At 43.2% G+C, this 26,357-nt stretch overlaps 1 protein-coding gene across 2 annotated transcripts; it reads right to left on the bottom strand.

Annotated features, from left to right (window-relative positions):
- Positions 1 to 1,818: 1,818 nt before the first annotated feature.
- paplna (papilin a, proteoglycan-like sulfated glycoprotein) lies at positions 1,819 to 22,507 on the bottom strand. Of its 2 annotated transcripts, XM_079174819.1 has the most exons (28): positions 22,379 to 22,507; positions 19,740 to 19,802; positions 19,371 to 19,474; positions 16,660 to 16,720; positions 16,416 to 16,518; positions 16,121 to 16,251; positions 14,535 to 14,658; positions 14,293 to 14,373; positions 13,999 to 14,171; positions 13,537 to 13,660; positions 13,308 to 13,434; positions 13,068 to 13,133; positions 11,418 to 11,622; positions 10,861 to 11,037; positions 10,569 to 10,719; positions 10,116 to 10,196; positions 9,125 to 9,320; positions 8,848 to 8,932; positions 8,622 to 8,748; positions 7,642 to 8,125; positions 5,748 to 5,906; positions 5,536 to 5,663; positions 4,268 to 4,322; positions 3,952 to 4,098; positions 3,565 to 3,692; positions 3,250 to 3,358; positions 2,763 to 2,938; positions 1,819 to 2,566 (listed from the first exon to the last, which is right to left on the bottom strand). In XM_079174819.1, the coding sequence occupies exons 2-28, from the start codon at positions 19,794 to 19,796 to the stop codon at positions 2,403 to 2,405; spliced, it is 3,723 nt and encodes a 1,240-aa protein (XP_079030945.1). In that variant the 5' UTR covers positions 19,797 to 19,802; positions 22,379 to 22,507; the 3' UTR covers positions 1,819 to 2,402. The 2 variants fall into 2 exon arrangements, with proteins under 2 accessions (XP_079030945.1, XP_079030946.1); XM_079174820.1 differs by lacking the exon at positions 13,068 to 13,133.
- Between the last annotated feature and the right edge of the window lie 3,850 nt (positions 22,508 to 26,357).

Raw genomic sequence — 26,357 nt, 5'->3', positions numbered from 1 at the left:
AACTCAAAAGCAGATTAATATAAAACTCCTGGAGCGCAAAAAAGAATGTATTCATAGAAAAGGCAACATCTGTTTTTGCAAATGCACCATTCATTTCTTTTTCGGTAGTATTTTGTATTTTTCATCGGACTCTGCAGTAATAAATAAATGCAGTGCAGTACAAAGTACAATGGAGTAAAAGTATGAAGTTGCAGAAATTGTTCAGTACAAGTAGCTCAAAACTATAATCAAGAACAGTAACTAGTTCATTTCCAGCATTTCTCATCAAACAACAAAAGTATTATTCATCAGTTAGGACCCCAGTGAGCTTCAAGCTACACAAACACGTTCTATTTTCTCCATTTGTTTCCTTAAAAAACATGTTTGTGTTCACCGGAGTCACACAAACAGGAAACAAAGTGTGTGAGACCGCAACAGAAACGTTGTGTGTGTGTGTATGTGTATGTGTATGTGTATGTGTGTGTGTGTGTGTGTGTGTGTGACATCTGTGCACTAGATAATTATATCTCCTCCTGTAACCCTGACCTTTAGAGTTATCTAGAAGCTGCTGTGAGGAAACAGTTGATTACAGGAATAAAGCTCTTCTGCTTATTTATAACTCAGTATTTGTAAGTAAGTATATTTATATCAGTAAGTATATTTCCAAAGTTAGTTACAAACTGTCTGATGAATTAAAAGACACCTTTATTCTGTTACATCATCAACCTATACGAACGGGACTAATGAACTGTATTATGGGAAGTAAAGCCAGAGGACAAAATGCAAGCTAGACACAGTGAATGCTCTTATAAATCTAGGATTCTCATAAAGGGAGTTTTGTATTGGACTAGAACTCTTCATGCAAACATCAGATCAGCGTTAATGCAAAGTAACAGCTAAACTACAACCGGACGCCTCCAGTAGATCAGAGCGCTCATGAAAAACGTTCCCTTTTCACTGATATTCAACAAATAAGCAAGAGTAACATTACAAAGACACATGTTTGATGTTTAAAGCTTCCAGTTTCACCTGATACATCATCATCTTCATCTTCATAGTAAACAACAATGTGAAAAAGATCAATTCATGAAGCGAATATGTGACATTTTACCTATTAGAGGAATTTTCCAATAACAGAAACTATTTGAAACTTGGCCTGAAACTTTAAAAATAAATGAAGTTGTACATAAAAAACCTGCAGTTTTCCCCTTTGTGACGTGTAAGAAGATGCAAACAGCCGAACTACAATAAACTGATGTCGTGATCTTTCAAAAACAAACCACAAGTTCTTCTGATATTTAATAACTAAGAAGAGTAAACTAAACTCCAAACAAGACAAAAATCATGTCATGTGTGTGATGTAATTCATAGTAATTGTCTTAGGTTGTTGTATTTGTTGATTTAAATGGTACTTTATTTGTCTTGTCTTACCTTCTCTTCTCTCATCGCAAAGCTAATATTAATCCTCTGAGGAGGCATTTTAACAGATAACTTTAGAAAGCGATGGAGTTGTTCATGTAATCATGAGTGAAACAAACCACCTGTGTTTAGACCCGTGACATCAGCGGCCATCATCTCGTACACCTGACGTCAATTATCAAAACACCTCAAATTGAGAACTTGCAAACAGCCACATAGAACAGTAACATACCGGCCTGCTGCTATAAAACAATGGAAATACATGAAGGAATGTCATGTTAGCAGAGCGATATTCAATGAGCGTTAACACAGTTCAGAAACGACATGAAGCTGAATGACACACGTCATTTGTCACGTTGAGCGCCCCCTTGTGGTTCAAACATCCAATCACACAGTAATCCAAATCCAACAACCGCTTTTATCAAAATATTATTTTTAATATCAAATAATTACATACAAATAAACATTAGGAAGAGAAAATACAAGCTCTTTTTATTTTATCAGTGAAATGCCAAAAATATTCATTAAAAACAGAGCAGTGGTCAAAAACAGTTTAATTTCACTGGATTTACATGTGAAATCCTTTTAATGACCTGCAAGTAAAACAATTCTCTAGAAAACAGAGAACACGTACAGTAGGTCCAAAGAGAAAATAACTTATTTTAAAGACGTGGCGGAGGAAGAACGACAGAGAAAGCTTGACTCTTGCGTCATCACATTCAACAGACTCTCCAGGTCTACGTGGTGCGTTTAAGGCCCCTATTTAGTGTCTCCATATTCAGTGTTTAATGCAGCAGTGTACAAACAGACTCCCTGAACTCCAGGTTCACAGATTTAACAGCATCTACTGGTATTGGTCCCTTTTTCTGTTGCAGTTTTGAGTACTTTTGGCAAAAGTTCAGTGTTGGAAGGTTTTTTTTCAAAATGCAGCTGCGATGTCTCAAACACTAGGCCTCGGTTGTCCCCTCCTCTCCCATCAGTTTTTATTAAAACCCTCTGCAGCTTTAGCCCAGACGACCGGACGACCTGTCGCTCCTCTGCGAGTGCCTGGTACAGCTGGCACAGCAGAAGCTGGAGTAGTACGAGTTGGAGCAAAGTCGGGCGTAAACTATCAGGTCGCAGTTGGCAAGATCAGGCTGGTCCACGCATTCTGGAGGCACATCGTCACCTGCAACAGAGACAAAGGATATGTAGTTTTGTACATTCAGGTCAATACAGCGAACATTGTGTGGTGTAAATTCATCTTGAAATGACTTCCTCATGTCAGTCTTTTACACTGTGTTCACCTGTATGGAACAGATCTGAGCTTTTTATGTTGCGTTGTCTGAAAAACGTAGTTTTTGTTCCCAGATGATCGTCCTCACCTTGCTGCGTGTCTTTAATGACTCTAACTTCAGCCGTGGCGCTCACAGAGTAGATGCCGGTGTAGGCGTTGCAGGTGTACGTGCCCTCGTCTGAAGGCTTGACGTTGTTCAGGATCAGGCTGCCGTCAGAGGACGTCAGGATGTTACGGCCGTCTGGACGCACTGGGACACCGTTTCTGTAGCAAAAGAGGAGCGAGACAGTTAAGGCCCGTGAGCTCTGTGCACCTTCTTTTACCAACTCAACTGACTATGTCTACCTTGAAAAAGTCACATTTTTGTATAGTAAAAATAATACAGCAATGTTCTTATGAATCATTTTAGAGACTATATAACTTTTTATAGTTTTTACTTATTCGCTGGTTAACTGTTGAACTGAACATCTAAGTCAAAGTAATTAATTAATTAATCTGGAACTGAACATCAAACTAATTCTAGGTGAGAGCATTTTTATCACAATCACGTCTAACAGAGGATACTTATGATTTACCTGGACCAGCCTATGTTGACGTTGTCTCCTGACACCACACAGGCGAGCAGCGCTCGGCTGCCTTCAGACACCTGGATGTTGTTGGGAGCTGTGGTGATCTTCAAGTCGGCTGGACAACAGAAACAGAAACAAAAAAAATCAGATCATTTCTTTCAACCTAAAAAATCCTCACAAACCAGTGAATTATGCTGCATATCCTTATATATATTCCATGACATTCACAAATACCGACCTCTGCTGGTGCTGAAGTGAGATTACAGCACCAACAGACACCTGCACAGAGGGACAGTGATCATGCAAAACAATAGAAGTCACCTTGGACTCTGAGCTGCAGCTGTCGCTGCTCCAGCTGCTGCTGAGAGGAGGCCGTGCACGTGTAGACGCCGGAGTCTGCAGACTTCAGAGAGCTGATGGTCAGAGTGCCATCTGAATGTTGGGTGAACCTGCAACGACACAGCAGCGAGTCAAGACGCCCGTTCGCACTGCCGACCAGAACATCACAGCACAATACGCCTGTGTATACGTCTACAATAGCTTTTAGATAAACCTTAGATAAAGGTGGCAATACGCCGTGAAAATACTTAGTAAAAGTCCTGCTTTCAAAACCTTATTTAAATATTATCAGAAAGATCTACTTAGTAGTTAGGAAGTTCCTTGGAATCCCAGTTAGTGCATGAATCAGTGGAGCAGAGTGACATTTACCTGGAGTCGCGGAGGGCGTGTCCATCTTTGGTCCACTGGATGCTGACGGACTGGAGTGCTGACGGAGGGACGATCGTGCAGGACAGTCTGGCAGTTTGTCCGGCTCGCGTCTCCAGCAAAGACGAGGTCGACCGCGCGATACTGAAGCTGAGAAGAAACAACAGAGACAGTGGCTGTTTCATCGTTTAACACAGCTACACGTTACAGAGGCCATTGGAAAGAATACAAATATTAAGCTTTACTGATTTTGGTGTTTTGTATCTTTAATCTTCAATTTCTCGTTTTGTGTATACAGAGAAAGAGAGATTGTTCTTACCGAGGGAAAGGACCGTCTCTGGGCCGTAAGGTAGGAACCAGCTGAGATGATCCCACTATGACACACACACACACACACACACACACACACACACACACGATTGGGTCAATGCTCCTGTCATAATTAACTTACGTAATGTCCCATTAACACATCATGCATAAAGACTGGCTAACTTTTTCAAGGTCAGCATGTTCTGACACCACCTCTGACATCATCTATGACATCAGCGTCGCCCTGATCTTCGGGATTTCCGTGTGACGGACTAATTGGGGTTAAAGTCGGTCAAATTAAGGTTTTGACCGAATCTGGCCCCAATTAGCCGAATGCATACCGGGAGAACGTTTTTTTTCCTCAGAAGCTTTCTTTGAGTCCACCGTTTACTGGACAATCTACACGCTGTTTATATCCATGCATGCCTTGTGTTTGTATTTCTTTAGTGATTAACAAAAAAAACAAATGAGGAAAGGTTAAAAAAATGTTGACAAAGCAAATTACTTCCACACTGCAGGTAAAAACTGCACATTTTTGCTGACACTTTAGAGGAATTTTTGTAAAATGAATCTCCTGTGGTTTTATTAAATACATGAAATGATCTAACAATGAAGCAAGGAATCTGTCTGTGTGTCCTTTGCATATCTCAAGAACCACTTATCCACTCTGCTTCACACTTGGTGGATTGCTGGGGACCCATGGGAGTGCTTTCTCAAATTTGGTGCAATTATGAACACGTGGCACGTTCAATATTAATCAACTTTGAATAAACAAGCGAACAGCGCTCTGTGCTACACTTCCTTTTGCTGCTGGATGCTGGGCAAAGCCTGCTAATGTCACATTGATGCTGAATAAAACATTACAACCAGACCTCTTCTTCTCTACCCTGGACTCAACACAAGCAGAGAGCCAACTGGAGGCATATCTTATCATCATAATGAATCTAAAGCGCTTTGGGGCCTTCCTTACTTTGCTGTAAAATCTGTCCCTCGTCTTTTTTCCTGCAAACCAGAGTGTATTTTACCGGTGCTTTCAGATCGTGAGTAGCTGTGACTTGTGTGTGTGTGTGTGTGTGTGTGTGTGTGTGTGTGTGTGTGTGTGTGTGTTATGTCATTGCAGGTGTATTACTCAGGACTCAAGAAAGCACAGTGTTGAGGATGAAGTTGTTTGTATGAGAGGTTCACGAGAAAGCAGTAACACCACGGGCCGAACATTCGGCCCGTTCTGAACAGGCATGTTTTCAACTGCACTAGTTTCATACGAATGCACTGCATTACCTGAGACAGACAGGTAAATGTAGCGGTGGTCTCTCTCCTGTTCACGAGTAGCCACACACAAGAACCAACCAGAGTCCAACTTAGAGAGAGGACCAACTAACAGGGAGCCGTTGGGCTGCTGGTGATGCCTAAACAACATATAGATAAAGAATAATCACAAATATTGACAGAAAAATGAAATATACTGAGTGTGTGTGTGTGTTTCTACAGACCTGTAGGTTGACAGAGGGACGCCATCTCTTCTCCACTCGACATTGACAGTGGAGGACGGCGGCGGGCTGACTCTGCAGGGCAGCACAACTGTCTGGCCCACTAACGCTTCCACCGTGGAGGGGTCAGACTTATCGATGGTCACTACTCCAAGGGTCAAACTGAGGAAACAGGAGGATACAAGCACAGAAGGAAGGAAGGAAGGAAAGTAGGGAAAAATAGGACGGAGGATCAGGAGGAAGTTGGAAGATTGAAGGGAGGAAGAGAATGAAAGAGTCACTTTATGCTCCGCTGTTGGTACTTTTATTAGTAGTCACCAAAGCAAGCATAAAGATCGCCCACAACCTGGCTTCAGAAGTTCATCAGAGAGAAAAGACAGAGAGGAAACCCAGCTTTGGCACACAAAGGGCCCATGCAACGTGAAAAGTGACGAGACAAAACAATGCAACCTTCACCCGCAAAACAGCTAATTATGTGCGCTACAAATCAAAGACAAATTTCCCAGAAAGAAGTCGACTAACGATGTCCCCCGAAGACGTAGCTAAGACACCAAACTACACGGATGTTGAGGTGGAGAAAGACAGAGTTTTAGTGACAACACAGAACCAACAACATGAAGCATCACAGCAGAACCTTTATTAGTTTGATCTAATTGACATCAAGGTGGCAACACAAAGCACGAAGGTGGTGGACACAGTGAGGTAGCGGGGGCACGAATAAGGAAAAGGACGACGACTAACGTGAACTCCAGACAGACAGTGAAAAGTCCCAGAAGCATTCAAACAGAAGAGACGTCCATTTTTAGGGTCGCTGTGAGGTTGTCGACTTCTCCGGACGTTTTGTCGAGGTTAAAGGAAAAACACAAGGTGGTGCAAGCGTGAGAGTAAAAGTCTGTGGAGCTCAAGGTACAGTAGCATGGATGTGGTTGTAGGGGTGTAGATTATATCAGCGTCACAAGAAGTATGTGTGTTTACATATAGTGGAAAGAGCATGAAGCATAAAATAAAGCACATGTACATCATACAATATAATAATATATAATGTGTTTAAAGAGTAACTTAACGTCAGACTGTTTCACGGCCCTTCCTGGTTGAAAGTTTTGGGGTTTGTTGCACCTGTTACCACTAAACAGTGATGTCATGATGTACTGACACACCCTGAAGTACTCTTCCACATCAACAAGCCTGTGGCTGTGTTCGAAATCGCATACTTACGTACTACATACTTACGTACTACATACTTACGTACTACATACTTACATACTCAATCAGTGTGTACTGCTTACTGCCTACTAAATGATGAAACGGTGTGATTATAACAGCAGACTGTTCACTAATATGCTCAAGCGCACCCATACTTCATAAGAGTAATATGTTAGTATGCGATTTCGAACGGAGCCATCCAGGGGCTGTTAAGTTACTCTTTAAGTTTGTTAATTTAGTCTTAAAAGCTTGTCAAAGAAGGCAAGATTGACTATTTATCAAGTCTTCACTTTGATTTCTCAAATTACAGATGCTTAGTAATTGATGAATTTTACTGCACACATAAAAACACTGATAAAATAATAATTATAATATCAATTCTGGATCTGGTTTGTATAAATGTGTCGTGCATGTAGGCTGGGAACAATCAGCACAATGATAAACCACTTTAACATTGATTCATCATCTTATTTTGGGGGGTAAGAGAACGATGCACGTGATCTGTGATCTGCGGATGATGTTTCCTTCAGCTCACTCTTTGGCCCTCCTCACACTCACAGCAGGGCTGAGTGGACTGGGGCTCCGTCAGCAGGGGGGAGGAAGGCTGTAAACGGCATTCTGGGGCCAGTGGAGGCGGTGCTGGGGCAGGGACTGAGCTTTTCGCCGTGCTCCCTGGGTCTTTTGGGGGTCTTACCTCGCTGCTGGGCCGGTGTACTGTGCATCGGCAGGAGGGGAAGGTCGGCGAGGGCGCGAGACTCTGGCTCTGTGGGCATGGCTGGCGGCGCTTGTGGCCTGTCTGCCGGTGCTGCCGGTCGATCCTCCCTGGACCGTGAAAATCCTCCCCATGCTGCGTGACCCCCCACCTGTTGACCCTCCAGACGTGGATCCACCTGCTCCAGATGCTGTTCCTGCTCCAGATGCGGTCCTTCCAGCGGTGGACTCTCTTCTAGAAGTCGGCTCGGCGGCGGGAGCGACCGGCCCCGGGCCCTGCTGGCTCGTTGCAGCCCCCCGGCAGCCCCTCTGGCACTCGGCCCGGGTCATGAAGTTGTTGCTGTTGCCGTGGCAACCCCCGTACCAGAAGTGCACGCACTTGGAGGCGATGACGTCGTAGTAGTAGCGCGGCACCCAGCCGCTGCAGGAGCCGGCGGCGCGAGGCAGCGAGCAGATGGAGCGCTCAACTGTGCAGCAAAGGAACAGAGCAACATGAAGTCTCCAGGACTCACTACTAACTTTTCCTGCACTTTCAGCTCTATCACATGGTCTTCATCGATGGATAGAGTTTGCTCAGTTGACATCATCATCTGATGAAGAACATATGACCCAATGTAAAGCTACAGAACAAGCTCATAGTGAGGGGACCCGAGGTGGGATTGTTTTGTTAAACTACTACTCAAGAAGGAACTTTTCTAGGAAGACCCGACAGACTAACAACACTTCTCTAACGCAACAGCTTTCATTACAATCAGCTACATTTCTTTGGCACGACCAAGACTACAAATACAAAACTGAATTTATATTGATCACAAGCATTATGTTGAAAACTAGAATTCCTGGATCAACTGGGGATATGTGTGCAAGTGAATAATTTATATTTCCCCCTGCTTCCATTAATATTACTCATTTCCTATTAAGATCAATGTGTGATAGTGTATTTGCAACTGCTCAGTCTCTTACTGTGGTTGGGTGGGTTGGGGCAGCTCTCTCCGTTGGGTCCTCCTGCAGGTGTGGTGCGGTCATAACAGCACCCGTAGGTGGTGATGCGGCACTGCGCTCCATTCTCAGTGGGAAGAGAAGGAGCAGCCTGAGGAAAACGTGACATCACAGATTAGAAGAACGGTTTCATAGCCCGTCTGGTCACCACAGTAAAGAAGTGAAATAAATACATTTGATGTTTGCTTACAGTGGGTGCAGGGGCCGCGTACTCCATGCAGCCCTCCCTGTTGGGGCCACGAGCCGCCGTCACTCCGTCTCGGCAGCATCCGTAACTGACAGGAACGAACAAGAAAACACTTTGTACTGAAGGTACAAAAATAACAAAAATGTGCAACTCGGACATTTCTAAGAAAACCGCTGTGGTCACTTAGTGGTAACACCAAACAATCTCTGGTTAGAGGGCCATAAAAGTAAAACAGGATCCATATGTTCCCTCAGCCAAATGACAAGTTGGAGCTGGATACCTGGTCTGGAAGCAGTGTGGCTGGACAGGAGTGGGAGCTGGGACATGTGGGCAGCCCAGACCCTGGGGGCCCCCGGCTGAAGTGCGTCCGTCCGGGCAGCAGCCATAATGGGACTGGCTGCAGTGGAGGGCCGGGGCGGAGCCGTGAGGGTCGTGGACTGTGTTCGTCTGGCTCGAGCCCGTCTCCGGCCTGCGGGCTGCGATGAAACCAAGCGGGAGGCGAATTAACATACACACAAGACGACGCAAAGCGAAAGAGACGTTCACACATCGCTTTAGAAATGTACAATGGAGTCTAAGCTTTTGTGCCGGAGGCCACACAGCAAGCCCTCACGGGAAGCTGCGACACAAAAGACCACAAAAAGGAAAAACATACATACAAATAACCACAAACATTTGTTGATGGAAAGATGGAGCAGGAGACAGAGGAGAGTGAATTGGGACAAGAAGTTCCAGTCGTCAGAATAAACAATCTCACAGGAAATGAACACACACAACTTGAAATTCTTGCTGCAGAATGCCAAAACATTCCAAAAGCACAAGAGCCAGCACTTGCACACTTCAGTGCTTTGGAAATATTTTAATCAGGCCAACAATGTCCATGGACCCCTGAAAACATGTCAATCAGGCCTGGATAATTAGTGCTGGGACAGGGGCTGGGGGGCTCTCTCAGCAGAGAGGATGGGGTTCAGGGGAACTGAGGGGAAGCAATTATTAGGGTGCAATCACACTTTTAGCTTTTTTTGTTTGGTTTTAACTTTAATGGAAAAGGTTGGTTTAAAAAATAAATAAGACTTGCTGTTATAAATATCCTGTTAACACACATATCATTTGGTCTAAAATGCCTCGTATCTTTTTTTTTCAGAGAGTGACTGGTATAACTGTCATTAGTGGGATTTAGATTTGGCTGCTAAAATATTTACACAAATGTAGATTTTTAAGAAAGCGAGTATAAACCGAGCGTTAAAGGTAATTTAAGATTTGAGTCCAACCCGTCGCGTGGTCGGGCACATAAGGCTGGAAAACGGTCTGTGTGTTGTCGTGTCCTCGTGTGTCCTGGAAGCTGGGAACCACTGCACAAAAAAACACAACAAACAAACACAAAACAATGAGAGCAGCTCAGTATACGGTGAAGGTGAGTGGTTGAATTGTCTCAGTGAAGGCTGACAGTGACAGACATTAAGATAATGTGATGTGAATTGTTTTCTGTTCATCCGAACTAGTTCTTATTGATTCAATCATTTATTCTGAACTTGAACATCACTGTGTACTTTTATTTAAAGACAGAGCTGCAGGAACCGGGTGTGTAGAGCAGTGAAACGAACATTTTGTCTCATTAAAATGCCATGTGATGCACTACATTCAGACAGACAACAGATGCAAAATGACGAATTGTGAGCAAAGAAAGCATGTCTACTTCAGGGGCTCGTGTTGCATGTTCTCACCCTGCGGGCTGTAGCAGGACTGGGAGTTGCAGCGCTCCACGGCGGAGGGTTTGGGGTTGGCGTTACATTGAGCCACAGGGTACAGGTTCCTCTCTCGGTCGGAGCAGATCACCTGTCGATCTCGTGAGCCGGAACCACAGCTCTTAGAGCACTGAAGGAAAACCGAGAGCGAGATTATAACCAGTGAAAAGTGTCTACCTGAAAGAGACATACATGCTTCACATTCAGCCACAATAACTGCACAGAAGCGTCAGAAGTGTTGTTTGTGTCTGCTGGTCCCTATCACGCTCACCAGGCCCCAGTCCCCGACGTGCCAGCCGATCTGTCTCAGGCAGGCCGCCATCTCACAGGGTCGGGCGGCGGTCGGGCGGAGCAGAGCGCTGCAGGATGTTTCCTCCAGCCGCATTCCTCCTGAACCAACACAGGTGACGTCCCTGGTCTGCTCGCCTGAACCACAAGTCACCGAGCACTGCAGACACAGCAGCACAGATTGCTCTTGAATGTGGAGGCCCCACAAAGTCATTTGAATAAAGTGCAAGAAAAGAAACTATACTTTATGTAAAAAGATAAATCTGGACTTAAATCTGCAGCTTGTGTTTCTTAAGAGTCTGTAATTCTATCCGGTGCACTCGCTATTCAAACAGCTTCAGTTTGGGATGCTCATGTAATCTTGGTTTTACATCTAAGACTTTTGCATTCATGATTACAGTCAAGTCACAGAGCCAAGCATCTGATCTTCCTTATAGACAAATACGAGACAAACTAAGAGAAAAAAAGACATTTTCAAATTCTTCTTTCCTGCTGAAGTGATGATATTTACTCTGCTGTATAAATTGATGTTTCACTCACCGCGCTCCATCTGGTCGCTTGATACTCTGCACACTTCTGCATGTTGCAGGTCTGCAGAGAGGCCGGTGCCTCTGCGTAGGCGGCGCAAACGACATCCTCCACCACGCGGGGGCCCGCGGCATCATGGGAGACGCACTGCACGCTGCGCACCTGAGAGCCTCCACCGCAGGTAACGGAGCAGGTGTTCCACTCTCCGGTTTTCCAGCTGGGAAAACCCCCCCCGACGTGAGGAAGAGGAGAGAGAAGACAAACAGAAGTCAGGAGACGTAGTAATGTAGAGCACAGAAAATGAAGAGAGCTTCATTGTGTAGTACAATGTGGGATGGAAATGTGAACATCTGGGCAATCTAAAGCATCTCAGCCCCACTTCATATTTGTTCTTGTCAATGACGTGAACTTTGACATACAAATTCTTGGCAGACTGCAGCATTAAAGAGCATCTTAACCAATTATTTTTTTATGATGTATGATTATGATGTAAAACAAGAAACAACTCTTAAAACTTGAGAAGCTGGACGCAGATCAATTTGACATTTTTGCTCGACTAAAAACTAAATTAAATGATGAATTGAGAACTAAAGATGTATTTCACATCCCATCAGCAATGGTCCCAGTTACAAGCATTCTTTAGATTTGGAATAAAACCCTTTAGGGTATAAAAGGATGCATCGTTTTAACAAAGCTACTAAAGTAACTTCTAAACTACCAGACGCGATCATGTTAAAAACAACACATCCTTTTTTAGAGATTGCAGCGTTAAAGAAAACCCAGAAACCAGCAGCTGAAGGATAGAAAGTATTTTGCACCTTGTGGTTAGTTTGATGACTAGAAGCATTAATCACAAAGACTGGAAAACACTCAAGTTTTACCTCTGCCCAGCTGTTAGCACACATGTACACAAACACATCAACCGTTCCTGGTCTATATCTTTCAATTGAGGGATAAAGAGAGTGCAGTTAGCGTCCCCCGGGCTTCTTAAACATCTCAGGTTTCTGAGCAGCAGCATCAAAGAAAAGAAGCAGGAAATACCAGAGAGTCACTGACTGAAGCCCCGGCTATTTACTACCACACTCACTGCTGCTGTGTCCCATTCAGATGTACACAATCCCCCCCCCCCCCCCCCCCGCATGACGACCTTTAACATTTAACGAACACCTCACAACACACCAGCTACACTAACGCACAGAGAGCTTTTATACAGTAAAGCGATCCGGCAGCAGCCCAGCTCAGCGATCAGGTACAGGGGCCACAGGTTGGGAGGTTAAAGGAGGAGGAGGAGGTTTCCAAGGAGTGAGACGTCAAGTGTGTCCAAGACGAATGAGGATCATTAAAAGGCTGAAAGGAGATCTCTGAGCTGGACAGTTGCCTTCGTTCTCACCCCACAGGGAGGAACGAGGCTTTGCGTTAAACACAGATGCTATAGAGTCAAACACGTCTGAAGGGGGAGAAGTTTGACATTCATTACACTTCTGAATTATTTTTTGGCACATAGCTAAAGATTTTTTTCCTTTTCCAGATGTCAATATGAAGTATAGAATGGATTTTATTTAAGAGAAATATTAAAAATCGAGAAAATAATGACTAAATGATTAAGATCTCCCCCTGTGTTTGCTAAAACTCTAAACACTACGACTACAGAGCCTGAGTTACCTGAACACATAGGCTCTGGGCCTTTTTGAGGATCTCCACAACTGTGGTGGATACAGGTACGCCATCCTTTCAGACAGTCACAACACACCAACAGTCAACAAGCTGCTGCCTTTTCCACTTTTTTACGAGCACAAACAAAAAAGCAGCACTCCCGATGGAACTAAATGAAATCTGGACGCTGTTAAAGATTCTGCCACTGAAATGTCACATTTTTACAGGTGACATGTTGCTGTAGTTTACCTGCGGATCTGTGGGCATGCATGAGGATTGCATGTACGGTTGGTCTGCGGCCTCGGCAGAGATGCACAGAGATAGTCGGGGTAGGACTCGTTGTCAATGGTGCAGAAGACCAAACGAGACTGGTAGCCTGATGACGGTAAGAATGAGAACTGTCATTTTACAAGAAGCAGGTCAAGAAAAGCATGAAACAAGTACTGGTCTGCATTCAGTGTTTGTCTGAGACTCTGACCTGATCCACACTCTTTGCTGCAGGAAGACCAGGATCCGAAACTCCAGTAGTAGCCCTGTCTGGAGCGTCCATTGGGAAGATAAAATTCATACTCCACTCCTTGGTTTGGCTCCTGGCTGATCAGCTGAGAGGAGAGGGTTGGACATAAAGATTAAACTCCATTTATAAAGATTGAGATCTGTCGCTTCAGATTGTTTGCTAGTCTGTCCAAAACTTTAGCCCAAAGGCCAGATTCCTGGTCCTACGAGGACAAAACCTCCTTATTTATGACTCTTTCTTTCAACTCTTTCTTTTGACCGTCACTTTTGTCCAAGACAACGTATTTTTCAGGTCTCCCATGAGTGTACTACGTATATTATTCATGGTCCCCAGAGGTTAAATCCTAATGTTTGTGTATGTTCCTGAAATTAGGCCCAAATTCGAGCGAAACATTTGACAGACAAAGAAAATAATCTATGTTACCTCAACAACGAGGGGTTCGGTGGTGGGGCCGCGGCCGATGATGGTTTCGGGGACGTTGTCACCCTCAGCTCCTCGCTGGTAGTACAGCATAGTCCCAGCAATGGGTGTCGCCCTGGAAAACTCAATTACCCAGTGGCCATTGAGGTAGTACTCACCACGCAGGTTCTTGATAGCTGGCCGTGCACAGAGGTTACAGTCATTGTATGTACAGAATACAATCAGAAAAGTACTTACAGGCTGTAAACTATTTCTCCTGATCCTCTAATAGTCTGTTTTCTGGAAACACAAACTCACCAAGGTAGTTGCGTGTGGCCACTGTTTCTCTGATGCTGATGGTGGTGGCTCCAACAGGGATGATGAACATCTGGTTGTAGCCTGAGATGAAAATGAGATGCAACTCATTTCACACACACACACACGATCTACGGAATGCTGCAAACTCAGACTACAGAAATCAGAGCTTTCTGGTACCTCAGCGACAGATAAATCAAATGAGACGATTGAAAACATCTGGTAGTTATAAATGTGCAGCGTACCGGTCGGCAGGTCGCGTACAGAGAAGCTGTTCTTGACTTGGGAGCAGGACTGTCCGTTGCCCCCACACTGCAGGCAGGGGTCCTCCTGCTGAAGAGACTCCAACGTGTTGTCACAGCCGAGACGCTGAGGAGGGAAAAAGTAGGGAAACATTTTATCAGAAAAAATGTTGGTGCCAGAATCTGAGATTGGCCTTTTTTTAAAGGATGACCTAAAACAATACAAGACCTGGTTTTACAAGGTGAAGGAACCTGTGTGGCATGCATCACTATGCAGATATGTAACACAGATAATCAAAATGTTCAGTTTGCAGAACCTTCAAAAAGAATGTAATTCATCTTTCGTTCCTCTTCACAGTAAAGAATCCAAACAGCTGTAGGTATCGTGATGATAAGACACAGTGAATAAAGAATATCAACACTAAAATCAAATGTGCACATAAAAAATGTGCTGAGACAACTTTACTACATAAACCCTCAGAAAGGCAAGAGTCCAGTCCCAGAATTCCCGGTTTTCGCAGCCAAACCAAACCGAAACAAGACCTGATTTAACAAGATGCAAGAAGCTGCGTTGCACGCATGACGATGCAGATATGTGACGCAGATACTCCAAACTTTCTAAACAGTTTGCAGAACCGTCAAGAAGAATCTGTAGGAATCTAATTCATCTTTTTTCCCTCTTCAGACTCAAGTACAGGAGAGTTTTGATGTGCAGTGATTTGATGGAGAAACACTTAGTAGAAGTGCTGTGTGCATGAAGTCTGTTCCAACAGCTGTGCTTTTACAGGTATGATAAAACCCACATAATGTTTATTTAAGTGCGAGGTGGCCGAGCAAGGAATATAAACACACAAATAAAAATTGCACATAAAAAATGTGCTGCATCAACTTTACTACATAAACCCTCAAACGGGCAAAAGTCCAGGCACAAAATTGCTGGTTTCAGTCGCCAAACTAAACCAATACAAGACCAGGTTTAACAAGGCGTAAGAGAAAAGTAGACCTGTGGGAACACAATGTTTCTGTGAAAGTAACAATCTCAAAACCACGCAGCAGAAATCTGGAGCTGGAGGTTAAATACGAGAAGGTTTAAAAAGCAAAGGAACAATAAGGTTCAGAAATAAGACGTGAGAACAGAGCGGGTTCTGGACAGCTGCTCCCCACAGAGGAGGCGATGAAGACATGATGTCAGAGGTTAAATAGTGGAGGTGTTTCATGAGGAAATGGTTGCTGCGATAATTACATGAGATCAGAACAAGTGTTTGATATTACCACATAGTGAAACTAATCCTTCATCCTGCTGCTCAGCTCCTCTGGCTGTGTCCACTCTGGTTAATGAAACCCTGGAAACCCTCTGAGCCCCTGACATGTTTCATTCCTGTGACTTTGATTTACGAATAAAATGACGGATGGACAGACTGATCACTGAAGTTTTATCTGAGCTCCGGGCAGAGGACAGGGTCAGACGGAGAGCAGCATGCATGGATCTAAAGTTCTGTCTGTTTTTATGCAGTCTAGTTGTTCACCTTTCTTATCGCATCATAGTTGATCTAAACTCGTGTGCGTGTTCCGTTTTCTGAGCAGCCTACCTTGCAGACTCCCTCCACACAGACGTCCCTCCGTCCAGGGTGACAGGGAGTCCCGTCCACCACAGAGCTGCGGTGACGATAGAAGAAGTTTTCTCCTCTCGGCATGCAGTTCAGCTCACAGGGGTTCTCAGCTGTCAGAGACACAAGCTTCAGTTTAGAATGAAGGTCATTTACTAAATTAGACCTTAATTCATTTATGTTACACAGCCGTGGCACCTTGGTAGATGTATGTTTATATGTATCTTAGGGTTTTTTTATATGCTCTTGCAAATACTACTTTTACTTTGCTTCTGACCTCCATAATAAGGCAGCCACTTGTAGAGTTTCCCCTGGAAGTCAGTGCCATCAAACTGGGAGCACTGCTCTTCACGGAAATCCTTGGATCCCTCGGGACAGTCCTGAGAGCGGAACGACGGGAGAACAAAGTTAAATATCCTTCAATCAAATATAATTAACACAACATATATCTGCTTTATTTAATTAAGGAAGACACATAATACAAAAGCAATACATTGTTTCTGGTTTGTTTGTTTGTTCACCTGGATGTTGCAGGTGCGGTAAGACTTGTCTGGTCCCACACAGTTGTGTCCTCCATCAGCCCTGTGTGTAGAAAGAAGAGCATCAGTATGAGACGCGACTGGGTGATGTTCTTACAGATTAAACCTGATGCTTGACCTGATGTGGAGGCAGAGTTTTCCACATTATCGTCTTAAAACACAGAGACAAGAGGAAAAGTCATCTGTGATGTCTTGTGTGATTTATCTTTGTGAGCTTTAATGATTTAAAGAGGTACTCCAGAGGTTGAGCATTGCACTTTGTAGAAAGTTGTGGGATCTGTTAGCGACATATTTAACAAAGGAGAGTGAAAAGTGAAGCAGATATCCTGACTTTTAGTCCCTAATATAGGTAAAGCTCTAAAAACGCTGGATCCTACATTTCCTATAATGCAAAAGGATAGTATCTTTTAATGGACCTCTCTTTCGAGCCAGACAACATTTTACAACTGCTTTCACGAGGAATTCCCCTTTAAGCCACGAATATGTGTTTTAGAAATCCCCCTTTTGCATCTTTTCTGACTGAACTTTCATTAACACTTCATGTGTCATCGCTGTGACACAAACATATAATGACTAGGTGAGGCCGCGGCGCACGTATAAAAATGTCAGCTCAGACTTTCTAAATGACAAGTTTCAGACATTAAGTGTCATTCCTCTTTAATCTCTGCATGTCATAAAAAAGAAAACGAGCTCTCAGCATCAGGAGAAGCCTCAACATCGTCACCGTTGAGCCCAAAACTAGCACAGACATCCGTGCATGCGTTGCTGAACCGCGAGACAGCGGATTGTTTTCGCCATCCTCCCTAGCAGCCACGCTGATAACTCATGATTAAGTCACCTCAAACAGTACCTGCCCTTAAGCTGTAAAAACAAGACACGCTCCTGTCAGCACGCCAAACCCAACGAAAACATGTCCAAACACTCAGCGGCAGCATCCAGCCTTCAACTTTTCAACTTTGGAGTGGAAGATAAATATTTGGAGCATCAAACTGTATATTTAAAATAAAATGGCACATAACAGAAAAGCTACATTATTGATCGCAGACAATTTAAATAGATTATATCCCATGAGGTGAGGACATTTTATCCTAAAATGGGAGGTAAAGCACCCAATGATTCAACGGAAGTTTAATCATAGTATTTAAAGGTGTGATTCTGGCAGACAAGATATGACAGAGTTCATCCAAATAGGTAGCAGTGGGCGGGACTTCTTCCCTGTTATTCATCATTCAGCTACAGACGGGAAACAGACTCACTGACAGACAGTCTGAGTCATCGGCTGACTGACTGGACTTGTTGGAAACCAGCATCTTACACAGATCAATGGAAAACACCAAACATCACCAACCCTACAGAGATCTATCAGGACAAAGCTGCTTTGTCCTACAGTTTCTCCTTCGCATGAATGCAACACTATATGAATCAAAAAACTGTTTGGACACGTTAAAGAAACAGCTCATTATAGACACGCTCTGCCTGGTGGGCAAAAACAAATCAAATACGTTCATCAAATTCCCTCTGAGTTATTGCTCAATAAGGCACACCTATATTCTAGTGAGTATTTTAGGGTCACAAAGAGTGTAAACTCAGCAAACACAGAGGATGAGGGATGACGGATGACATGTATCTGAAATCTCTTGTTACTTTTTACATCACATCCAAAACACATATTTAAAGATACCATGTCTTGTTGGAGCCTCTGGTCACATTTCAGATGTCTATGAGTTGTTTGCAGCTCCACAATTCTCCTTTAAACTTCTCTGATTGTTTCATTTATATTAACAGTTTGAGTTACAACATGTGCACAAAAGATTAAAGAAAACATGTTTGTTTTCAATCGTCTCTTGACCCTTCAGAGTTAACTTGTGACCCACTGGAGAGAGCAACTGGACCGCACTACCAAACTGTATATAAAGTAGTTGAAACTAGCTCAACAATTAAAAGCTGCTTACACGTTGAAGCATCAGTCATTAAAATCTAATCGTGTCATATATAATAATATATTAAACACATTGGACATATTTCTGCAGAATAAGTACATTTACTTTTGTTGGTTTAAGTCGATTTTGCTATCCTCTCGTATATACTACAGGATTTTGAGAGACTTGAACGCACCACTTCCCCCCTCATGAGCACAGATCACATTATGGGTTACATGAGGCAACACGCCGGCTGGATTCCAGCTCTGAATATTTACAATGTAAGCTGACAACAACACTCCTCACTCTGTCCTGTGCAGTCAGAGGTTACAAAACAACCTATAAATGGACAAAACCATATTTAAAGAAATTATACTTTTAAAAAAAAACAACGTGTGCAGCAGAGTGATCCTCACAAGCAGCCAACACCCAGGAAAGAGAAGTCCTTTTAATATTAAAGGGCCCCTCCCTGCAGTCTGCTCTGGATGCATGACAAGCCCACGTCCTCCTGACTTCAAGGCATTCTTTTACGCTCAAGATACAGTCTGTGAACCATGAACCTCTCAATTAGCTTTATTCACAACCTGTGTGTGTATTCAGGGACTCACGGTGAGCTGAGAGGGTCAAAGAGAGGCAGACTGGGGGTGCATGTGTTTATACAGGCATGTTTCTGTAAATGTAGGTGCATTAAAGATAGGAAGGTAGGCGGGTAGATAAGTAGGTAGATAGGAAGGTAGGTAGGTAGGTAGGTAGCTAGGTCGGTAGGAGACGTACCTGTGTGTGATACAGCTTCTGGTTCTCATGGTCACTCCGCTGCCACAGCTCCGGCTGCATTCTCCATAAGGACCCCACGTGTCCCAGTGATCCACACTGGGCACCTGGACACAACACACACAGTTATAACACAGTTATACACTCATCACAATGTAAACAAACAACATTAACCCTGTAATAATGCTTTAACTTTGCTTTCAAACCAAATCTCATTCAGTTTTTATCTCATTTTTAAACTGAACTTTTGCAAACAGGGACGTTAAATGTTTTGATTGTTTTGTCAACCAAATCTAACTTATAATACTTGTATATTTTCATTCATTCATTGTTTGTTATTAGCGTGAATGTCTTCATCCACTGGGAGTTTACCATGAGCACTGGAGCCAACAGCAGCTGGAGGGTTACCAGAGGCAGGAGCATCTTCATTGTTCCCTAGAAAAGAAGAAGAGATGTCAAGAGTTAGTCACTGTGACTAATCGAGGCTTTTACACATTGAGCAACAAGCCAGGGCAACAAGAGTGGAAACTGTAACTGATGGGAGACACAAGCCAACAACAGCATAACAGAATCTATGAGGGCAGAAAGACACTTCTCCTCATCTGATCCAACAACACAAAACAATAAAAACAACACAAAGTATCAGCCTCAGTCTTGTCTCACAGTCAGTTTTGTTGCCCTGCAGCGTTTCCTGAACTATCGCCACGTATATAAATCAGTTCTAAATCACAGTGTGGTAATGATTCTGTTCAAGCAGCTCATCAAGCTGAAGGTACACGGAGACGAATGATTCAACAGTGAGTTCTGTGGTTTGGTTTGCAGCCATCGACCACAGCAGATAATCAACAGCTGCATCTGTGGTTGCAGTTAGTGAAGTTTATGTCTGATGAAAACCTGAAGCTTTGGAGAAAGACATGCTTTGCTTTTTTATTCAATCCACAGAGGAGAGAGTCATTTCAGGCTGAAACAATCAGTCAATTAATCAACTAGTCGTTGAACAGAAATAATCAACATATTTACAAGTTGGTTTTCTTAGTCCTGTGGACTTGGAGAAATGTTTATTTTTCAATATTTTCCAAAATGTTATGGGCTACATGATTAATAAAGGGAAATGTTAGCCAGATTAATTGATAATGAAAATAAATAGTTGTAATTGCAGCTCTAAAGTCACTGAAGATGTGTGGATTTAACATTCCAACAAATATAACACAGCGTGTATAATAAGTCCTACTGATGTGCTGAAATGTATCGTCATCAATGCTTTTTAAAGACACACCTCTGGAGGGAAAAGCCTTTATGTGAGATCACTTTAACTTTAAACAGCAGCCTTATGATTTCCCTCCGCTGTCTCATCACTTAATTGCTTAACTGAGCTAAAAACGTCTCCTTTGTCACATGTGGAGAGGTTGTTTGTTTGTTTTCACCGGGAAAACTGAGGGTTTCTTGCACCACTGAGAGAGAGAGAGAGAGAGAGAGAGAGAGAGAGAGAGAGAGAGAGAGAGAGAGAGAGAGAGAGAGGGGGGTCGGCTGGAGCTGCCAAACCACCTCTGACCCCGTCTACCATGATGACCGGATGCCCCGGCAGTGAGGACCGTTAAACTCCACCACCGACAGGCAAGAAGTCAGAGGGGAGGTAATGTCAGAGAGGAGAGAAGACAGGCAGTCAGCATGTCTGATCCGTCTCAAATACAAACACACTCGCTGCAACAAACGCCCAGAGTTGAGCAACATAATGGAGTCATCTTCACTGGGAGGTGGTAATCTTCTTTGTGGGCATCTCAATAACTTCACAGATGAAGTATTAAGGCAGCTAATGACCAGAGCTGCCCTACTTCATGCTAATAACTATCTGTTGGCTGTTTTCTAACATGAATCGATGAATCGTTTAGTCCATAAAATGACATCAAATTGTGATAAATGCTAATACATGTTTCTAGAACCAACGGTGTTGTCTTCAAATTGCATGTTTTGTTCGACCAAAATCTAAAAATGTTCATTATACAATTATATCAAAACAGAGAAAGGTGTCAAATCCTGAAATTTGAGATCATGTGACATTTTTGCTTGTTTAATGACTTGTTTAAGGCCCAAATTGTTCATTTTATGCCCGTCAACAAATACACTAATTGAAAACTGTCCTTAAATGTCTGAGTTATATGTTTTAGTTCAGATACAAATCAGTGTTTGGCAATGAAACCCTTCAAAATCCAGCTTAAGAAGACACTGAAAAGAACTGCTGAACTCGTGCTGCAGACATGTTAAAGTCATCACATACTTTGAATACTTAAAGAATACATTAAAGAAAGTCGTGCTAAACAATAAAACCTCATCAAAGTCACCATCACATTTTAGGCTGGAATCAGCAAATGTTTGGCTTTTCTTTTGCGAGATCATCTATAATCACCTATAAATATTCCTCTGTCCTCTCATTTCAATGGTATTCTTCACCCTGAGCACAATCAACATTTAAACAAATCATTTTGGAGATTCCTGCATCTCTCAACAACTCATAAAGCCTTTCTCCTCAGGCTATACAAGCTTTTATCCACCCAGATTACCAATTATTCGTCAGTCAGTGAAGGCAAGCAGAGTCTTGTGTTCTGTACACCGGCACCTGGTCAGTTCGGAAAATCATCAATGGATCCTGAGTGAAATTATATTTATGATATTTCTATAAAGATTTAACTATGTTGTATTGCCTGTGTTATTTCATTTCCTCCCCTAAAGTGTCTCTGTGGGCTCCACATTGTGGTTTATTCTAACTTTATTAAATCTCTGTAATATTCCAGATTACTTTTTTTTCTTTACACAATTGCTTTTTTTATTCATTGTTACTATGAGTCAGTCTATACACTTTCTTATTAATAACCTCCAAGTGTAGACTTCTCCAAGTGTAAAACTTATTTCTCATCTTCTCTGATGAATATTTCCATCTTCCACAGTGCAAAAAAAAGGATTAGTCTGTTATTTAAAAGAAATGAGACATAAAGAGAAACATCGGAACTACTCACCGTGTTTCGTGGCTTTGAATGCGGTTTCTTGGAGTCCAAAACCGCCGGTGGACCCTTGCGGAGGACCGTGCGTGACGCAGCAGGACTGACAGCTGGTTTCTCTCCGGGAGCTTTGACTTGAAGTCTGAAAAGTTGTGCAGTGTCCTGGATATATGAGGAGGGTTGTCTGGCTGCAACCCTTTGTCTCTCTCCCTGCCTCTCTCTCTCTCTCTCTTTATCTAGATCTGTCTTGCGTCCAACAGGAAACCAACCAGGAGCAGCAACAGAAGAGAAAGTCCTCTCGGTTGAACCTCCTCCGCGGCGTCATAGCGCGCTTTATAACCAGCAGCTCCCGCGAGCCCCTCCTGACAGAGATGGGGCTCCTTCACGCGCAGTCTGTAATTTCATCCTGTAAAAATAACAGTTAATCAACGTGTTCGTTTGTTGTGAGGTCCCCGTGAGCAAACGTCCTCCATGGTTTATTCCCACGTTGATATGTCATTATAATGTTCTCCCACTCTACATACGTCCATGTAATACCAGGGTAACCATCCAAAGATCTCCTTTAAAGCTTCTGGGTGAAAGGAAAGGTTGTCATTTTTAGCTGAAATGGGCCACAAATGTTAAATTACTTTGTCAAAAGAGAAGATTGTATGTTTGGAAGCACTCAATATGATGATTTTGGTTTTACTTTCTCCTTATTTACTGCTGTAGGTGTTCAAACAAGAGAATACACCTGAAAGAGTTGTTAGTTTTTGCAGGTATTTAGACATAAAGCAAAGTGTTGGACAGAGTGAAATGTGTAGCTGATGAGGAATTAAAATGTTTTAAAATTCACCATGAGGGGACCACCAATAACTGCACCACGTTTTACAGCAATCCATTCACTAGTTGGTCAAATATTTAGATGGAAATCAAAGATTTTAGACCTAATGGAGGCGCTAGAGGAAAAGAGCTGAATCTGTAGGATTCATCCTCTGGGGACCAGATGTCATGACAGTGGTGGACCAACCATCAGGCATCGCCATTCCTGGAGCCGTGCGCTAGCGTGGCTTACAATAACAATGATAATTGCAAAATCAGCATTGTTTATCTCTTTTTAAATAGTTATTTAAATGTTTATGTATTTTCTTTTTACCTTATTAAAAACACAATAAGTAGATTCTTCCCTTTTGACACAAACTGGGTGTGCTAACTGCGCTAACAGTGCAATGCAACAGTGCTGAGAGAGCTAACAGTGTTTAACCTGAGCTGGAACTGGAGGGTTGGTGCTACGCTTTGCGACGACACCGTCAGTCCGGATGGTGTTATAAGCTGTAACCGCGGCATGAGCACAGTGCACTGCGGCGGCCATTAGCTAGCCAGTGGCACAACAGAGAACACGCGCCCTAAAAAGCACTCGGATCAGCTCCATTATGTAAACAAGACAGAGAAGCTTGATCACAACACAACACAGAATTCATTCTCTTCGTTTGCTGCTATTCTAAAAACAAAAAATGTCAATTCCTGAAGTTAAATCTCTCATTTTATTTTCTCAAAAATGTAAAAGACTGATCTCAAATACACAAAGGCTCTTTGAAGAATTTGGCAATTTAATTGCTGCCGAACCCCATAGAAAAGTGATTATTTGGGGTTTTAAAGAGGAAACCGCCGCGGCCACAACCAAAGCTGTGTTTAAACGTCTGTGTTTAATACGTTTCCCAAACACATTTAACCCCTCCTCTCTCCTCCCTCCTCTCTCCTCTCTCCTCTCTCCTCTCTCCTCTCTTTTGGGGGTGAGGTTTTAAACAACTGGCTTCTAAAAACAGACACGCAAAACTGCTGAAATAGTTCAGCCTTATGTAGTTGTGGGTGTAATCTGTACTTGGCTTCAGCTAACTTTCTACTGTTTCATTCATCCTTAAGTGTGTGTGAAAGAGCCAGAGAGCCACGATGGCTCCAAGATCTTTTTTTTCTTCACATGTGAATAAACCAAAGAAAAGCTTTCACGCCACCAAAACCCATCCAAGCCACATGTTTATCTGGTTACACTGAAACTGTTCCATGTTTAGGCCAGACTGCATGACTCAGTCAGCATAAATGTTTAAAATCACAGAACAGGTAACTATAACCTTTCCAAAGGGAAGGGAAGTCCAAACCCGCAAAGCGTCCATGTGAGTCCAAACACCACTCGAGTTCAATGGACCATCAAACACACACTGAGCCTCGGAGAGGAAGATAATAATACGTCTCACTTATATATTAAGATATTTATATATTTTGTCAAGAAAATGTAAACCCACATAGAAAGGCGTTCAATATGATTTAATAATTACATTCAATAATGGATTCAGGTTCAATGAACATCAAATCACAACCTTCGTCTTTACAGTCTTCAAGTTGTACGTGGTGCAAAAAGCCAACAGGAGTGATTGTCAGTTTCAGAAATCCACTGAGCATTTACCGTTTACTGGAGTACATGAATAATACACTATTATCTAGGTGTAAAAGGAGGCCCCTTGAAGCCTCGAACCTTACAAGATTAAGAGTAGGGAGGGATAATCAGGTATTTTTAGCACTTTGACTCTACAAACACCAGAAATAGGGGGCCACCCGCTTCTCCTGCACTTCACAACTAAAAATAACATCATCAAATACAATCTTTACAGGGGCAGTGCAGCCTGGCTTAAACATGCTGTTGTTTCAATTATAGAAACCTAATGAGCACAATGCCTTTTGAACCCCCCCCCCCCCCCTTCCCTTTTTTTTTTCAACCAAAGTCCATGTTTTTCCACATCCGGAGACTTCCTGTTTTGATTCCTGGTCATTAAGTCTAGCCGTGGCTTTAAAAAGAGGCCCTAAGCCACAGGATTTAAGTTAACATTCAAATTACTACGCTTTACATTCATCCCCTCCGAACCTAAAACGTACACATATGCAGACGGAAAAACACACTTTCTATATGTTAAAGAAAACAGCTGTGCCCAGTTTAGCCTTCATGCCCACCCAGTATTTAGACATTTTCTGCAACAAGCTGCTTTTTTTTCCTTCTTCTCCATCCGCCGTGTCGTCGTTTCCCTCCAGGACTCCAGCAGGTCACATCCACCACCGTCGGCCGTGTCCTCATCCTCCTCGTGGGCCTTCAGAGGTGCCGACTGAGCTTCTGCGCCTGCCTCTCCTTTGCATTGAAGGCATGTTTTGTGTCCATGAGCTGTTCTATGATCTCCTTGGCCTCCTTCATCTCCACAGTGAGCTGGTTGTACTTCTCCACCAGCTCCTGGTTCTCTCTCCGGAGCTCCACCACCAGCTGGCTCAGCTCCTCGCTCTGCTTCCCGCAGTGCACCTTCAGCTGCTCCATCTCCGAGAGCGTCTCCTCCATGCGCTGCACCAGGCCCTCCAGCTTGTCCTTGGACATCTCTGAAATGTTTTATTCACCTTTTGCAGGTTTTTTTCTTCTTCTTCTTCGTGTCTGAGCTTTAGCTCCTTTCTTCTGTGCCGTTGAGTGTCTGTGCTTCTTGCCAGTGATTATTGAAGTGTAATCCTCAATTCCTTACATGTCTCACATGGAGCAGACGTCCCTCCCATGCACAGTAATCCCCTTAGCAGAGCTATCCTGGGAAACCTGTAATGCACAAGGTGTACAAGGTATACACACACAGCAGCCACATCGTCTCCTGCTTAAGTCCACCCTATAAAGAGGATGACAGTGATTGACAGGCTACGTCAGTTCACTCTGTAGTCTCATCAACTCGTCAGGGAACGAGCTTAAAGGCCTGCAAAGAAATGCAACGTCTAATTTCACATCTGCAAGGAAACAGAAACAGAAGGTTCAAATTTCTCTCAATGGGGATTCTTCATCTTTGGGAAAGTCTGGAGATGGGGTTAATCTTTTTCTGGGAAAGCAGCCCAAACAGCCTCAAGTGCGTGGTGTAAACTAATCTGGACAGAACAGGTGTCTGGAGTCAATGCAGGAGAAGCCTTATGGAATTAACCGTGTAGTTCCCCGGCCGAGCAGCAGGAC

This window comes from Pholis gunnellus, assembly GCF_910591455.1.
Source record: "Pholis gunnellus genome assembly, chromosome: 15".
In the NCBI taxonomy this organism is placed as follows: domain Eukaryota; kingdom Metazoa; phylum Chordata; class Actinopteri; order Perciformes; family Pholidae; genus Pholis; species Pholis gunnellus.
The sequence above is the reverse complement of the archived record's forward strand: the minus strand, read 5'-3'. Positions and strand labels throughout refer to the sequence as shown.

What these genes read in the sequence shown, in the direction of transcription:
- paplna (XM_079174819.1), bottom strand. Translation starts at nt 19,796, where the DNA reads ATGAAGATGCTCCTGCCTCTGGTAACCCTCCAGCTGCTGTTGGCTCCA. An exon ending in CAGCAAAGAGTGTGGATCAG is followed by an intron (nt 13,435 to 13,536) that starts GTCAGAGTCTCA and finishes TACCGTCATCAG; the next exon opens with GCTACCAGTCTCGTTTGGTC. An exon ending in AAGCGACCAGATGGAGCGCG is followed by an intron (nt 11,038 to 11,417) that starts GTGAGTGAAACA and finishes CTGTGTCTGCAG; the next exon opens with TGCTCGGTGACTTGTGGTTC.